The sequence below is a fragment of the Castanea sativa genome, chromosome 2 (genome assembly GCF_040712315.1).
Source record: "Castanea sativa cultivar Marrone di Chiusa Pesio chromosome 2, ASM4071231v1".
NCBI lineage: Eukaryota > Viridiplantae > Streptophyta > Magnoliopsida > Fagales > Fagaceae > Castanea > Castanea sativa.
Window position 1 is genome coordinate 40620491 of NC_134014.1, and position 15899 is coordinate 40636389.

Genomic DNA, 15899 nt, shown 5'->3' on the forward strand with positions numbered 1-15899 from the left:
TCCGGATACCGAGGTTGTTGCAAAACTCCCGAAATGCCTTGCTGTCGAACTGTAGACCATTTTCAAAGACAAGAGACTCCGGCACGCCAAATCTTGTTATAATGTTCCTCCATACGAACCTCTTGACATCAACATCTCGGATGTTTGCCAGCGCCTCCGCTTCTGCCCACTTGGTGAAGTAGTCTACGGCCACCAGCACAAACCTCTAGTTGCCCGGTGCTCGAGGAAATGGCCCGACTATGTCTAGCCCCTAGCGGGCGAATGGTCATGGGCTGCTTACTGGGTTCAAATTCTTAGTAGGCTGGTAGATCATCGGTGCATGTATTTGACACTGCTCGCACCTCCGAGCATGCTTAGTTGCATCTTTCCTCATCCGCGACCACCAAAACCCTTGAGTCATTGCTCGGTGGGCCAATGAGCGCCCCCCACATGGCTATCGCACACACCCTCATCTAGCTCAGTCAAAAGCTCTTTGGCCTAATTGGGACGAAGACACTGCAAGTACGGCCCTTCGAATGATCTTCGGTATAGCTTCCTATCGGCAGACAACCAGTACCTAGCAGCAGTCCGTCGTACTCTGGCTGCCTCTTTCTCATCTTTCGGGGCTCGGTCCTCTGCAAGGAACTCAATGATAGGGTCCATCTAGCAACTCTCGGTTGTGGTGATCTGTGTGACTAGTGTCCTAGCGGTAATACTTGGTTCCAACACTAACTCCACTCTGATCAACCGAGGTACCATGTCAACTATTGATGATGCCAGCGTTGCTAAGGAATCAGCGTGCCGGTTCTGCCCCCGGGCTACCCGTTCAATCTTGACCTTTGAAAAATTACCCATGGTCTGCTTTACCAGCAGTAGATAATCCATCATCCGAGTAGCTTTGGCCTCGAAGTTCCCTTGCACCTGATTCACTACTAGGAGAGAATCCGAGTAAACTTCCACCTCTTTGGCTCCCAGATCCATGACAACTCTAAGTCTGGCCAGCAGGGCCTCATACTTAACCTCATTGTTAGAAGCCCTGAAGCCTAACCTGAACGAGTGCTCTAACTTTAGCCCTTCCAGGGTGATGACCACGATCCCCGCCCCTTCTCCTGACGTATTGGATGTGCCATCCACAAATACTTTCCATGGCCTGACCACCGCGAGGCAGACTATATCTGTACTTTTTGGCGCGAACTCGGCAATAAAGTCTGCGAGTACTTGTCCCTTCATCGAGTTCCTCGGTTTGTACCTGATATCGAAAGAGCCTAGCCGAGTCCCCCACTTGGCTATCCTCCCCGTAAAGTCAAATCTTCTCAACAATGACTGAAGTCCGTACTCGGTTAGCATATGGACAATGTGGGCCTGAAAATAATAGGGCAATTTTCGGGTGGAATGCACGAGAGCCAACACTAGTTTCTCCAGTGGTAAATACCTGGTCTCGACGTCAACTAATGTCTTGTTGATGTAATAAACCAGGAGTTGTACACCACTATCTCTTAATAGCACGGCACTGGCTGCATGCTCAGATACCGAGAGGTACATATACAAGTCCTCTCCTAGTTCCGAGGCTGCCAACGTCGGAGCCCGCCCAAGGTAGTCCTTAAGATCTTGGAAGGCTCTATCACACTCCTTGTCCCATTGAAACCCCTTCCACTTCTTCAAAAGCTAATAAAATGGTTGGCACCGATCAGCGAATTTGGAAATAAATTGGTTAAGAGCAGCCAGCATACCTGATGTAGGACACAATTTACTGTTTAATTATTGTAATTTATTATTTTTGGTATTTTTATGTAAAAACGTTATTTTAAGTTTAGGTGATTTAATTTCTTGTTTTTAGGTGCATTTAATGCTTTTTAGGTCAAATTTGATTCCAGATATGGTAAGGTATCAATTAGGAGTTATTTTAGAATATATTTTCTTGTCGGTCAAGTTTTATGGAGTCTTTAAATAGGCCATTAAGTCTGTAAACATTTTTCATAATATTATTGAATAAAAATCAGAAAATGTGAGGCTTTGCTCTTCTTTTGGTTCTTCAGGAACTGTGAACTTATCAAAGATTCTTCCTTGTAGCGTTCAAACTTTTTACCTTCGGTTCGTGATTCTTTATAATCATTGGGTCAAGGTCAACTTATACCTTTGGTTCGCGTTTCAATTATAAACGTTGGGTCAAGGTTTCTATCAAAAATCTGAATTTTAGCTTTCTTGGGCAAGTATTCCAATATTTTGTTGGGTCTCAAAGCGTGTCGATTGAGGTTCGCATCATTTGGTATCAGAGCACAGGTTCTAAAATCAGTTTTCTATCCTTTTATCTTTTGTTTCCTGCTATCATCCTATCTTGTTTCTTTTGTGTTCTTCATTCATCATTCTTATTTTTTTTGTTTTTATTGAAGTGCACTAAGTTAAAATCGTGCACCCAGCTCCAAAAAAAAAAAGATGGTAATTATTGAGAACATTGTGGAAGATTCAATTGAGGTTAAATATGAGGATGAGTCTACAACTCACAATCCTCAAGTCTCAGTTGATTTGTTAAAGATGACTATACAATATGTTGATTTTCTTGGAGTAGAAACTTTTAATTTTATTATCAACCCTTTGTTGATTGATGTTGCAAATAAATTGAAAGTAGATGAGAAGAAATTTTCTGCTACACTTTATGAAGGATTCAAATTTCACAACCGGATCAAGTCATTAAAGCATTCGAAGTATTTGTTTATTTGGAGCGGAAGATTTCAGATTTCAAAGATGAACTCGAGGACGAGTTTGTTTCAAGTGGAGGGGTCTGATGTAGGACACAATTTACTGTTTAATTACTGTAATTTATTATTTTTGGTATTTTTATGTAAAAAAATTATTTTAAGTTTAGGTAATTTAATTCCTTGTCTTTAGGTGCATTTAATGCTTTTTAGGTCAAATTTGATTCCAGATATGGTAAGGTATCAATTAGGAGTTATTTTAGAATATATTTTCTTGTCGGTCAAGTTTTATAAAGTCCTTAAATAGGTCATTAAGTCTGTAAACGTTTTTCATAATATTATTGAATAAAAATTAGAAAAGGTGAGGCTTTGCTCTTCTTTTGGTTCTTCAGGAACTGTGAACTTATTAAAGATTCTTCCTTGTGGCGTTCAAACTTTATACCTTCAGTTCGTGATTCTTTATAATCATTGGGTCAAGGTCAACTTATACCTTTGGTTTGCGTTTCAATTATAAACGTTGGGTCAGGGTTTCTATCAAAAATATGAATTTTAGCTTTCTTGGGCAAGTATTCCAATATTTTTGTTGGGTCTCAAAGCGTGTCGATTGAGGTTTGCATCAATACCGGTCAATTTTTGAACCTCTTTTGGATTGCTTGGTGGTTTGAGACGTATCACAGCTTCAATTTGATCGGGGTTGACTTTGATCCCCCATTTGGTAATCAAATAACCCAGGAACTTGCCGGACCCTACTCTGAAAACGCACTTATCGACGTTGAGGCGTAGCTAGTGGCGCCGGAGTATCTTGAACACCTCCTTAAGGTTGTCGATGTGCTGTACTTCTTGCTTGCTCTTTATCACCTTGTCATCAATGTATACTTCAACCGTCCATTCAATTTTATCCCTAAACATCCTCGTCATCATTCGTTGATAAATGGCTCCCGCGTTCTTCAATCCGCATGGCATCACGGTATAGTGATAGTTAGCATCGAGTGTTATGAACACCATTTTCTCCTGATCTTCATCGGCCAGGGCAATCTGGTGATAACCCTGGAAAGTGTCAAGAAAGCTCATTCTTAGGTGCCTACACGTAGCGTCCACCAATTGATCAATTTTCAGCATCGGAAACGGATCCTTCAGGCATGCTCGGTTCAAGTCGATGAAATCAACACAAGCCTTCCACTTACCGTTCTTCTTCTTCATGACCACCGTATTTGCGAGCCATTCCAGAAAGAACGTTTCCTTTATGGCCCCCGCCTCTCTCAGCTTCCTGACCTCCTGTCTGACGGCTTCCACATGTTCCTTAGTTGACCTTCTTGGTCTCTGCTTCTTAGGAGGGCATAAAGGATCCACATTCAACTTGTGAACTATAAATTCGGGGTCGACCCCGAGCACCTCATATGGGCTCTAAGCGAACACATCCACGTTTCATATAAGAAACAGCAGTAACTCCACCATTTCCCCATCATTCGAGCTTACCCCTAACAGGAAACTCCTTTCACCTCCCGGTAGAATTTTTACTTTTACCAATTCCTCGGCAACTTTGGTCCCCCCTACTTGGGGCTACTGTAATTGCTATAGGGGAGCCTTCTTGTTTGATTCCTTTTGCTAGATTTGTTTGTTGGCCGCGGCTACTAAGCACTGTCTGGCCGTTTGCTGATCGCCCCTTATCACTGTAATTGCCTCTTCAGTTTGGAACTTGACTTTTACATGCAGGGTGGACGGTACAATTCCCATGTCATGAATCCACGGCCTTCTAAGTATTGCCGTGTATGGCGAGAAAGAAGCGACCACTATGAATGCCACCACTACCTCTTTACCTCCCATGTTGACTGGGAGTGAAATCTTCCCTTCTAGGGTCATCATATGCCCATCGAATTCCATCAACGACGTGTCATACTTTGACAAATCCTCCTTTCTCAGGCCGAGCCCCCTGTATAGGTCCAGGTACATTACGTCTGCGTCGTTCCCCTAATCAATCATTATTCTCTTTGCTATGAAGCCCCTCACACGGGCCATGACTACTAGAGCATCGTGGTGCGGCTGAGTGGTGCTTTCCAGGTTGTCGTTGTCAAAGGCTATGGGTTGTCTAGCGTACCTCTGCCTCTTCCCCGGGGATTGTTCGCCTGCGCAACCTTCTGCTACTACCACCACCAATACCCCCTCGTTGTGGGTGCTCTAATTCTCCTCAGTATCGCATGAATGACCTCTATTACCCCCAAAGGGGGTGGGAGAGGGTTTCGACGCAGCCGATCTCCTTGCCCGGTCTCCTGATTCCCTGCTTCCACTAGAAATTTTTTCAAGTGTCCTGCCTTCACCAACTGTTCCAAGTGATCTTTCAACACTCTGCACTGCTTGGTGGTGTGCCCTTTATCTCTGTGGTAAGTGCAATACAAATTCTGGTTTCCCCTTGATGGGTTGCCTACCATCTTGTTCGGCCGCTTAAAATACGGCTCATTTTTTATCCTGTCAATGATCCTGTGCACGGGCTCCTTGAACGCCGCATTAACCCCCCCGATCGCCAGACCAGGCTCTTGAATTCTCAAATCCTTCCGGTGTCTGGGGTTGAAGCCAGTATTCTGAGGATAATTGATGATCGGGGCCTTCGCCTTGGTCTGCAGCCGATCGTCTTCTAAGCGCTTGTATTCCTCGATACACCTCATCAACTGCCTTATATCTTCGGGAGGCCTCAGGGTCAATGATTCTTTGAGCCCGTACTCTTCAGGTAGCCCCATCCAAAAGGTGCTCGCCGCAAACTTTTCATTGCCCCCGCCGATCTTGTTATACAACTCCCAATACTGATTGGCGTAATTACAAAGGGTTTCCCCAGCCCCCATTTTCATCGATAGTAACGCGTCCACGGGCTGCGGAACCTGGCTGCAAGTCATGAACCGCACTCCAAACTCCTAGATCAACTCCGAAAAACTATGGACCGAACCTTTCTTCAATCCGTTGACCACCTCAAAGCAGTAGGGCAGAGGCTCAAGGGGAAAACCTTACACATTAACGCATCGTTATGGGTGTGTAAAGACATCATTTGAATATAGTGGCTTAGATGCTCCACCGGGTCCGTCTTTCCAGTGTAGGAATTGAACGGCGGCCGTGTGAATCTGCTCAACATAAGCGCGTTCTCAATGTCCCTCAAGAATAAAGATGTGCAGCTTGGCGTAATGCCCGGCTCATGGCATCCATGGCCGCATTTTGAGGTCGCCCCTCATCCGGGGAAGTTGACTCACGGTCCGCGTACTCTCACGAACGGTCGCGATTTCGGTGAGACTCAGATTGTTGGGATTCTGCCGCACGGTGGTTCCCCACACTTGCCGACCTCTCCCTTCGCTCCTCATGGTCCCTTCTCCTGTTTCTGCCCCGCGCTTCCAACTCCAAATCCCTCACTGTCCTACGTAGGCGCTCGAGTTCTTGATCCCTCTGCTCAAGCTCCTAGTCTCTTCCGTCGAGATGGCTGCTGCCCGAGGCGTCAAACATTGTCCGGAGGGTTTGGTACGATCCTTCTTCGGGCCCAGATTTCGCTGCTTCCTCACATCTCCTGTCCTCCCGCCTCTTTTGCCTCCTTTCCCGCTATGTAGACCCCCGCAACAACCCCCCAGAGCCGCTCTCTACATGGCTCCCCTATCTTCTTCCAGACATTCTCCCGTGCACACCTATATAGTACCACAGCTACATAGGAGATTCCCACAAACGACACTAATTGTGCGTGCCCTTCTAGAGTGGTTATTCGGCCTAAGATGTATTTGGGCTCACAATCTATTTGTATAATGGGCTTTCAGATTTCCTACAACGGGTGATGCTATACTCGGCAAGCCTAGTACCCCAGTTTCCCTTGTTATCCTTGTCGCTCTTCCTCTTCTTCCAGCATGATCGATCTCTCCCTCCAATCTCTCTTCTCCAGAATTGCCAACCCCTTCAACTGAATCTCCCTTGCCTATTTATAGCCAAACTTAGTGGAATGGCCATGATTATTCCCCTGGTGGGTGGAAGGAGGGGTCCAATACTATTACCCTTAAGTGGGGGTTTAGTTAGGAGTGGGAAGAGGTGAGAGTGGCATTGGAACTAGTTCCACCGCTGGCTAGACTGCTCGGCAGTGATATCCCCAAAGCTTTCACTAGACTCACGGGGACCCGACCTTTCGAGCGATTACATTCCCCGAACAAACAGGCTTTTACGTTTATAGTGTCTGTCATCAGTGCTTTCCTAATTTCGAGTTGAGTGTCGAGGATCGTCCGGACGGTGTTCGTGGGCCTGATGTCATATATGATCTTAAGCATGATAGTTTTAGAACTCGAATCTTAGCGAGTCGTGGGCTTCATGTACGTGGCATTGTTATGATGGGCTTTGGGGAGTATTGGGCCTGCGAACGAATAGCGTCCCGTACAACCCCTATTGTTTCTTTCTTAGTTAAACCCTGAAAAAATCTTATAATTCATAAAATATTCCATTATGCAATGTCTAATATACTCCTACTAAATTTTAATGTCCCAAAAAATTTCTTTGTGTATTTTGAATTTTATGTGGTAGACTGGTAGTCATCTTGGAAAGTTAGAATGATGATATATGGTGTTCTATTTGTTACCTAAAGTTAGAATGATGATATATGGTATTCTATTTGTTACCTAGAGAACACTAATTTATTAGGTTTAAATCTTCTACACTTATAATTTTATCTAATAGAAATTTTGATGACGTATGTCTTTTGTTATTTGTTCTTTTTTTAATTTACTTTCCTACTTAAAAGGGTATTCATTAAAAATAAATAAGCTAAACATCATAGTTAGACTCATAAAATAAGATAATAAATAATGAAATATGAATAAAAAAAATTTTATTGTAGATGATTGCAAATATTTAATTTAATAAAAATCTTCAAAAACATTGTAGCATATATTATCATTCATTGCGAAAATTTAAATATTGTAGAAAGATGATGACATTCATTATCATTATTTGTAGCATTTTTTGGTGAGTAGATATTACATTTAGTAAATAAGTTTTAAGAAATTGTCATAGTACGTAGATATTCAAATAACTATTTTAAATTTAAGTACTAGACTTCATACTTTTTCAACCAAAAAAAAATCAATATTAATTTTCTCACTTAAGGGCCACTAGTCTAGCAATGACTAACACACTCAAACAATTTTTATTTTTATTTTTTATAGCATACTAGTCTAGCAATGACTAACTCAAGCTTTGAGAGTTTGTGTTTCTTTTTACTTACCCGATCTAGAATAGGAAAGATTGTGCAGGCTTAATATTCGGCCCAAGCATAAGCACAAGCACAAGCACAAGCACAAGCCCAAGCACAAGCAATTAGACTGAGCTTCACTTGACCAGTTTACATCCCAATCTACTCAATGGGCCTTTTCCCATGATTATTTTCATAATAAAGCTTCTTTTTTTCTTTTTCTTTTTCAAGATCCAAAGCTATAATCGATCTAGAACCTGAAAAGCGCACAAATCCGCAAGCAAATCGAGAGAGCTCTTCAATTGAAAAAAATGTTAGGTCGAAGCAGGTTCCTCTCGTTTCCGCTGGTGATTGGAGCAGTCATGTAAGTACGCTTTACTATTTCTGTTTATATTTTTCTCTTTTTTTGAGTTCATATGCTTTGGTTTTGGGTTTCTAGCTTATGAGTTTTAGTTTTTTAGGACCTACTTTTCTTTGAATTGGATTATCTAGACTATGAATATATAACAATATGTTCGGTTCGAACCAACATGAATTATTCAGAATAGGCTGTGCCGTTTTTCTTTATATCATATATAGGCTGTGCGAAGTCATAACACCGTGTGTACACTACTTTGCTTAAGGATGTCCATGTTCCTTACTTCTTGAATATGTTTGTGAAAGTTTAAGAGGAAATATAATCGAATTCTAATGCTAGGATATTGTGTTCATTACTTCATTTATGTTGCTTGTAGTCAATGAGCTCTAACTTAAATGCCACTTCTTTCTCCCATAAGAATGGGTGGACTGGAGGGCGTGGTCGTGGGTTCAAAACCCGCTAGGTGCGTGTTTAATTTTCCAATATGTAAGTGTTGATCAATGTTGTGAGAATGTGGTATCCAATATCCTTCACCCACCGTTGACATAATTTCACATTCAATCAAAACTTGGAGATGATGGATGGTCTATAGAATTTGCTTGCAGCAATTTGTAGCTCTTCAGCTTCTAACCAAACAACACTCCGGTACAAACAAGAACGTTCAACAGAACATATTTCGATGGAGGTGCATAGTATGAAATTGAAAGAGAAAAATAAATAGAAAATGGGAAACACTTGTCTTTATCTCTATTTTGTTTCAATGTGGTTTAGATATTATTCTTGCTTGGCTTGTTGTTGGGGGAGATAACCATAGGAGTACCACTTAACCCTAAAGCCTAAGCCTATGAGTTTGGCTGAACTATGTTATATTAACCACTCATTCTTCTCATTACTATTCAATATGAGATTTCACTCACACGTGTGCATCCAACATTTGCTTTTAGAGTACATTTGTTGTACTTGACTGCAAAAGTAGTATGCCATCTCTGCTATTCTTTTGTTTTAATGTTAGCTTGAGAAATATGCTAAAACCCTCTGGTTTAATCTTACATGTTATAACATTGTGGCCAACCTTCAACGTGGAATGTTTAGTGGAAAAAACAATGCAAAATATGCTCAATTTGCTTTAATTATTTTTCAGGTCATAGTAAGATAATAATGCGGGCTAATATTTGTGTGTTCTAAAATGCAAATTGCTAAATGCTAAAACCCTCTGGGGGTTTTTCATCTGCTGTTAGTGTGCCTCAGATATGCTACCCCATAAATTTTGCTCTCAAATTTACATCATAGCCTGGTGGATTCTGATTGAATAAATTTTTCAGAGTACGTAATTGATTTGCTTTATATGATAATTTGGGTTCTGCAGAATTGGAGTTGTTTCTGGAAAGGCAATATTTGGACCCCCGCTTGAAGAGTACTGGAAAAAAAGGCATCAGGAAGAGGCAGCTGCAAGGGAGACTGATGCAAGTTCAAGTTAGCAGATATTAATGTGAATTTCCTCATGCTTGCTTGGTCCTTTAATGAAAGTGCAATGCCAGGGGATTACTCTTCCAGTTTGCTTTATTAAGTAAGCTGAAGCAAAGTCATGTGTTTGTGTTCTTGATATTGTCATGATAAGAATGGAACAGGGCAAAAGCCGTTAACATTGGATTTGTCCGTTCCCTGACCCCATAACGAAAAGATACAGTGAGTTTCATCTGTCTTTCTGGTTAAAGAAAAACTATACACAAGTTCTGTATTTGCTCAATTGTTTTTGAGTTGCTACATTACAATGAACACTGTTATTGAACCTTGGTTATATTACATAGGAAATGCTGCTAGTAGAATTCCAATATCTCATGCATATGCCATTCACCATTGCGATTATCCAAGATGCTGCATCTGATCAACATTATGATTTTCCACATTGTAAAGGGTAAAGATAATGCATTTAATTAGTAACTACCATTCCTTCCTTTTCATTTCTAGATGATTTGCCCGATATCATTCTTTTTTACTTGCAGCTTATAAAATGGCAAAACTTAGGTACAGTTTCATGCATGCACCAAAGTTTTATAAATTCAAAAACATTGTTGTACCTAAGGCATTGTACCTAAATTTTATCTGTTCTAAATTCAGACTCTAGTTTCTTACAAACCCCACCTGGTGGAATATCCACCAAAAGCAAGGAAACACAATCACCCTCCATCTGCCCTCCAGGTTTACTAAAGGTTATTGACATTGAAACCTTTTTTCAGACAAATGAAGATTCCAATAAGGCTCAAAAATCATGTCAATAATACTTTTTTTTTTTATGAAATGTCAATAATACAACTTGTAATGCATATGTATTCTATGTTTATACAACCTAGGTTAGCCTTGTTCCATTAAGAGCTAGTGTAGATGGCAAAATAAGGGTATGTTTGGTTTGAGCTAAAATGGGGTGTATTCTATATTCATTTCCAGTTTTTGTGGGACCCACCATTAAAAAACTTCTTTGGCTTTATATTTGTATTCAAATTTCATTTTCAGTATTCAAAAAAATAGGATTTGAATACAAAAACGGAATACAACTTTTTGGTGTTTTCATTTTCTTGAAAATGAATATGGTGACATTTTTGTAAAAAAAAAAAAAGAAATTTAAAAATCAAATCTGTAGGTCTTACTAACACTAATTTGTCCCATCAAAAAACACGCACTCTCTCTCTCTCTCTCTCTCTCTCTCTCTCTCTCTCTCAAATGTGTTGAATTTTTAATTGAAAAATATAAAGTGAAAAAAATAGAGCAGAAAATAATGCCAAACATGAAATAGATTGCGTAGATAAAATGAATACAAGATTTGAGAAATTATAGGTCTGTTTGGATACCGCTTATTGCTGAAAACTGAAAACACTGTAACAAAATAATTTTTAAATGTATAAATAGTTCTGTGAGACCTAGTTTTAAAGTTGTTTTTGCTGGGGGGAAAAAAAAATTTGTGAGTCCTGTGAACAGTGCACGGGATCCACTAAAAAAATGTGAGTTGGAAAACACACAAAATGTGCTTTCCAAACATAGAAAAAAAAAAGAATTTAGAAAATGAAAAGGGAAAATGAATCCACCTCCAATGATAATCAAACAAGGCCTAATGCTCCTTATTATTTTCTCCATTTCGGATTAAGGATGATAACTATGTGAATGTGAAACAGAAAGGTGGACCATAGAACTAAAAACAGAAATAAAGGACAAAATTTGGAATATAGATATCCTGGAAAATTGTTCCATCAGTTTTCCAATATGTGGAAATAGCCAAACAGACTGATATCTTACACCATTCTTTGAAAAAGGATAATCATGTATGGATTAGGATCCTTAAATATATGGTCGGTGGGGTGGCATAACTGACTAACTGCAAAAGCAGTCTTATCTGAATTATTTTTGTTTCTTACCAACAAGCCATGAGACTGACCATGCTGCACGCTAATAATAAGCCTTATCCATTTTTGCGTGTAGTAGTTGGCTCCCATTATTGACTTTACCAATTTGGGCAAGTTGGGATAAACTTCAAGAGCTCAGGAAGTTTCTAGTGCCTAGCGAAGCTACCAATAATCTACTGACTTATCTTTATTCTAAGAATGAATTTCTAAATCACAAGAGAGGTTGGAGGAATACATATGAATCAAACTAGTGAACATATAGTTCTACATTTATAGACAATTTATTTATCAAAAAAACATTCAAAGGCAAGGTGTCTAGGCAGTTCAGGCATTTGATAACCAGCGATTGCCAAGTTCACTGACTGTATGTAGTGCAGCAAGTTCACCATGAATCACCAGGAGGCCAGGATGCTCTCCTGGCTGTCGAAATCGGAAGGATTGTCGCCAAATCGCCATGTTATAGCTACCAAACAAACTTCAATTATGGACAGTTGTCTCTTCCCACTTTCAAATAACTAAACATCTTCAAACAACTGTCCAATGAACAAGGAGATCCTTTCCATACCATATCAATATGTAAGTTCCAAATTTTCCAGATGTTTTGATCTCATGAAAGTACCCAATAAAGACAATTGCTTTAACTATGCAGAAGGTGTCCAAAACCCATAAATTTTCTATGATGTCAAAATGACAAAGGACAAGCATCATTCAATATCATATCAGAGTAACCTTTTCAATTTTGAAGACAAATGCATATTTGAATAAAGATACACAAAGAAATAAACATAACTGCATCCTCCAAACAAGAATTTTTGGGAATCCAATCGCGCGAACTTACTGAATGAAAGTATTCTCAACTTAAGCTGGCACTAAAATCCAAACTCCATCCAGTATCTGCAGACAGACTGAGAGACACATGGTAGCAACAACAGAGGACTTTGCAGAAGCAAATCTCACAACTTCATGACCCCTGTCAATAACTTCCTCATGAACGACGTTAACACATTTTTTCACAGCTTCATATAGCTTCTCCAACAAAACCTCCAGGAAAGACCTGACAGTTTCAAAAGTAACCCTCCCAGTAACATCAAGAACAAATCTTCTATTACTTGGCACTGCCAAAGTGGATGACACTTTACCAACCCACCCATTATCTTTCTTCTCAGCAAACAACTTTCTTGATTTAAGCCCCAAATCCCAATTTTTACCCGGACTTAAGCCTTCTTCAATTTCCAAAAAACGAGGACTTGGACTCGAATTCGAACTTGTCAACACTTGGTGAGATGTTTTCACAAGAGTTTCAACTGCACCATTACAAACTGAAACCAACATGTCTCTCACTTGAACTTCATGCTTGGGGTTAGTCAACCCAGAAAACAATTCATCATAGAAGTCCATATCCATGGTCTTGTCAAGATAAACAGCAACCGCTGTGCTCACAAACATTTGGATACAATCACCAATTAGCTCTCTGCACTTATCATCACAAACCACGTTGATCCATTGTGGAATCTGATTCATTTTCGAACCCTTCGAATTTGATCCTTCACTAGACTGCCCATCTGAAAAAAACGCCATGACCAAGTTCCTAGCGAAGCTTCCCACAACAACAGAAGCAAACCCAGACCCAGCTGTAGTAAAAAGCTTGTCCATAACTTGCTCGGCAAAACCTGAATTAGCACCACCATCAGAGCTACTCACAGATCTATAACCCCGCAAAATTCCAACAGTTAAAGCCTGTGTGAGCCGTGTCAAAGACTCTGAAAACTCGTTGGACCTTGTGATTTTCGATATCTGCTTCAAACTATTGGGAATTTGGTCAGAATTGGATTGAAGAAACTGCTTGAGATCTTTGGAGACAACCCCAACTGACTCAGCGGAGTCAGACACAGCTTCAGCTACAGAAAGCAAAGCTGAAAAAAGCTTTGAAACTCTCTCTCGCTTGCGAGCTACTGAAGGTAGATGATAAACCGAGTAGAGACTATAACCGGTGAAGCCGAAAGCAGCGAATAGAAGAACCAACTTCTTTCTTTTGCGAGTGAAATCGAAACCAGCTTTTACCAAATATTGCAGGTCCATCATGAATACGAAACCCGAAAGAACAGAGACTTCGTGAGTGCAAACAAGTTTTGAAGCTCAAAACTAAATAAATTTGATGAAGTGGAGGAACATGTGATTCATGTGAATATGATTGAAACCTAAGACATAACAAAGTAATGATGAGAGATAGACACTGGGTTTTGGTCCTTCAAGACAGGCAAAGGAAAGCAGCACAGAGGACCAAGGCAATGATGTGGTTTATTTTCCAATTTTAACTACCACCAGTTTAAATTTTTAGTGCACAAAAAACTAGCGATTTTGAACTTCTGGTTCTGGACTTCTGGCCAAGGAATAATAGTTTATTGAACCATTTTTAGTAGGCCTTAGTGTCGGTGTGGAACAGCGATTTATGGGCTATAAACTTTGGGCTTGTGTACAATGTTGTGTTTTTCAAATTCACAATTTTTGACAGGAGGAAGGGGGGTTTTTTGAGAAATTGTCTCACATTCTTATTGGGATTCGGAAAGCTAATTAAGTTTTTTTTTTGGGTTAAAAAAAGGAAAATTAATTTGTTTATTTTTTAGATTACCTTAGTGCAGAATAAAAAGCTATTCGTTAGAGTGAAAATAAATGTTCTATCCATTTGTAATAAAGTAATGTAATCTTTGTCCACTAAGAAATAGAAATCGAGTCTTATAAATAAAGAATTCTGCAAAGAATTTTAATAAGGTAGTTAAGGTTTGAATATCATTTATACCAAAAATTAATTAGTGTTTTGAATTGATGATAAAGAGTAATCATTATAAAGCAGACGCAATAAGTTAATAAATACTTTTGTGTAAAAAAAATTAATTGGAAGATATATATAGAAATTTCCAAAAACTCTTTATTTATACTATTATTTAAGGGGGTTTTCATTGTTTGAACTCCTACTTTTATATGCCCAAAGTACCCTAAAAAATATAGATAATAGAGTTAAATACGTAAAATTACTAATTTAAAAACTCCTAAATTTTAGATAAATTTGAAGAAAAAAAAAAGTTTCTCCCATACGCGTTTCTTCCTCTCTGATTAACAATTTTCAAAATTCTAAATTTCCTCCATAAGATCACATGTTTAACCACATTATGTCACATTTTACCATTTCATTCTTAAGTTTTTAAATTTAAACCGCTCTTAAATCCCTATTTTAATTTATACATTTTTTATTCTTATCCATTTTTACAATTTTTATAGTCTATCTCTTTTGTTTTTTAACTAAAACTTTTCAAATAACTACTGCTTTAGAAATTTTGGGATTTCAGCTCCAATATAAGATTGATTGGGTAGACGATCTCTCTATCTCTTCTTTTTTGGTTTCGACAAAATGATAATGAAATTGTTCTATTATTCTTTCTTTATGTTTCTTCGAAAAAGTGAGAAAAAAAGCAACCGATCTTGGAGTTTTGGGTGATTCGTCTAACCAGGTGCTACAGTCTACGGTTTATAAAAAGGCCTTTTCAATAATTTTGTGTTTGCAAATTTATTATGTTCAAAATTTTACTCAGTTTGTAATTTGTTCATTGGCAAGAAATGGTAGAGGATTTTTTGTCTCTAACCAAGAATATGCTCCACAAGCTTTCAAACCATCACATATGCACTACAAAAAACGCGCGCTATAGCTGCGTTTATAAAAAAACGCGGCTATACCTGACCTATAACCGCGTTTAAAAGAAACGCGGCTATAGACCAAACCTATAGCCCCGTTTCCTAGAAACGCGGCTTCAGACCCAACCTATAGCTGCGTTTTGTTAAACGCGGCCATAGGTTAGGTCTAAAGCCGCGTTTCTAGTGCCTTGAGCTGCGTTTCACGTCCGGACTACAGCCGCGTTTATCAAAACGCGGCTATAGGTCCAGACAAAAATATTTTTTTTATAGGGTGCTATGTACAGTAGAACAAATTTTTTTTATAAGGGAGGGTTATAGCCGCGTTTCATAAAAACGCGGCTATAGGTCCAGTCAAATAATATATGTTATAAAAAGATGACTTGTATATCCAAATAATTTTTTTTATATAACGGGGGCTATAGCCGCGTTTTCAAAAACGCGGCTATAGGTCCAGTCAAATAATATATATTTTTTAAAAAGATTACCTGTGCATCCGAATAAATTATTTTTTTTATAAGGGAGGGGCTATAGCCGCGTTTTCAAAAACGCGGCTATAGGGAACACCAATAAAAAACCCCAGAACCCACTTT

The 15899-nt window shown here is 39.3% G+C and overlaps 3 protein-coding genes and 1 long non-coding RNA gene across 4 annotated transcripts; 1 reads left to right on the top strand and 3 right to left on the bottom strand.

The window, feature by feature from the left end:
* Window positions 1-642: 642 nt before the first annotated feature.
* On the bottom strand, window positions 643-4622 carry LOC142625338 (uncharacterized). Its single transcript, XM_075799016.1, has 3 exons — window positions 4353-4622; window positions 3483-4076; window positions 643-1644 (listed from the first exon to the last, which is right to left on the bottom strand). The coding sequence occupies exons 1-3, from the start codon at window positions 4620-4622 to the stop codon at window positions 643-645; spliced, it is 1866 nt and encodes a 621-aa protein (XP_075655131.1).
* Window positions 4623-4813: 191 nt separating this feature from the next.
* Window positions 4814-5506, bottom strand: LOC142625339 (uncharacterized). Its single transcript, XM_075799017.1, has one exon. It carries the CDS (start codon window positions 5504-5506, stop codon window positions 4814-4816), a length of 693 nt encoding a protein of 230 aa, XP_075655132.1.
* A 2562-nt stretch (window positions 5507-8068) lies between these two features.
* On the top strand, window positions 8069-10050 carry LOC142626163 (uncharacterized). Its single transcript, XR_012842462.1, has 2 exons — window positions 8069-8233; window positions 9594-10050. It is a non-coding gene; the product is annotated as an uncharacterized LOC142626163 (long non-coding RNA).
* A 1737-nt stretch (window positions 10051-11787) lies between these two features.
* Window positions 11788-14001, bottom strand: LOC142626164 (protein PHLOEM PROTEIN 2-LIKE A10-like). Its single transcript, XM_075799952.1, has one exon. It carries the CDS (start codon window positions 13702-13704, stop codon window positions 12481-12483), a length of 1224 nt encoding a protein of 407 aa, XP_075656067.1. The 5' UTR covers window positions 13705-14001; the 3' UTR covers window positions 11788-12480.
* Window positions 14002-15899: the final 1898 nt, after the last annotated feature.

Excerpts from the sequence above, each read along its gene's own strand:
- LOC142625339 (XM_075799017.1), bottom strand. The coding sequence starts at position 5,506 with ATGGGGGCTGGGGAAACCCTTTGTAATTACGCCAATCAGTATTGGGAG.
- LOC142625338 (XM_075799016.1), bottom strand. The coding sequence starts at position 4,622 with ATGTACCTGGACCTATACAGGGGGCTCGGCCTGAGAAAGGAGGATTTG. Across the intron at positions 4,077-4,352 it reads TCAAGTTCCAAACTGAAGAG|AGCCCATATGAGGTGCTCGG; the intron begins GCAATTACAGTG and ends GTGTTCGCTTAG. Across the intron at positions 1,645-3,482 it reads ACATCGACAACCTTAAGGAG|CTTTTGAAGAAGTGGAAGGG; the intron begins GTGTTCAAGATA and ends CCATTTTATTAG.
- LOC142626164 (XM_075799952.1), bottom strand. The coding sequence starts at position 13,704 with ATGATGGACCTGCAATATTTGGTAAAAGCTGGTTTCGATTTCACTCGC.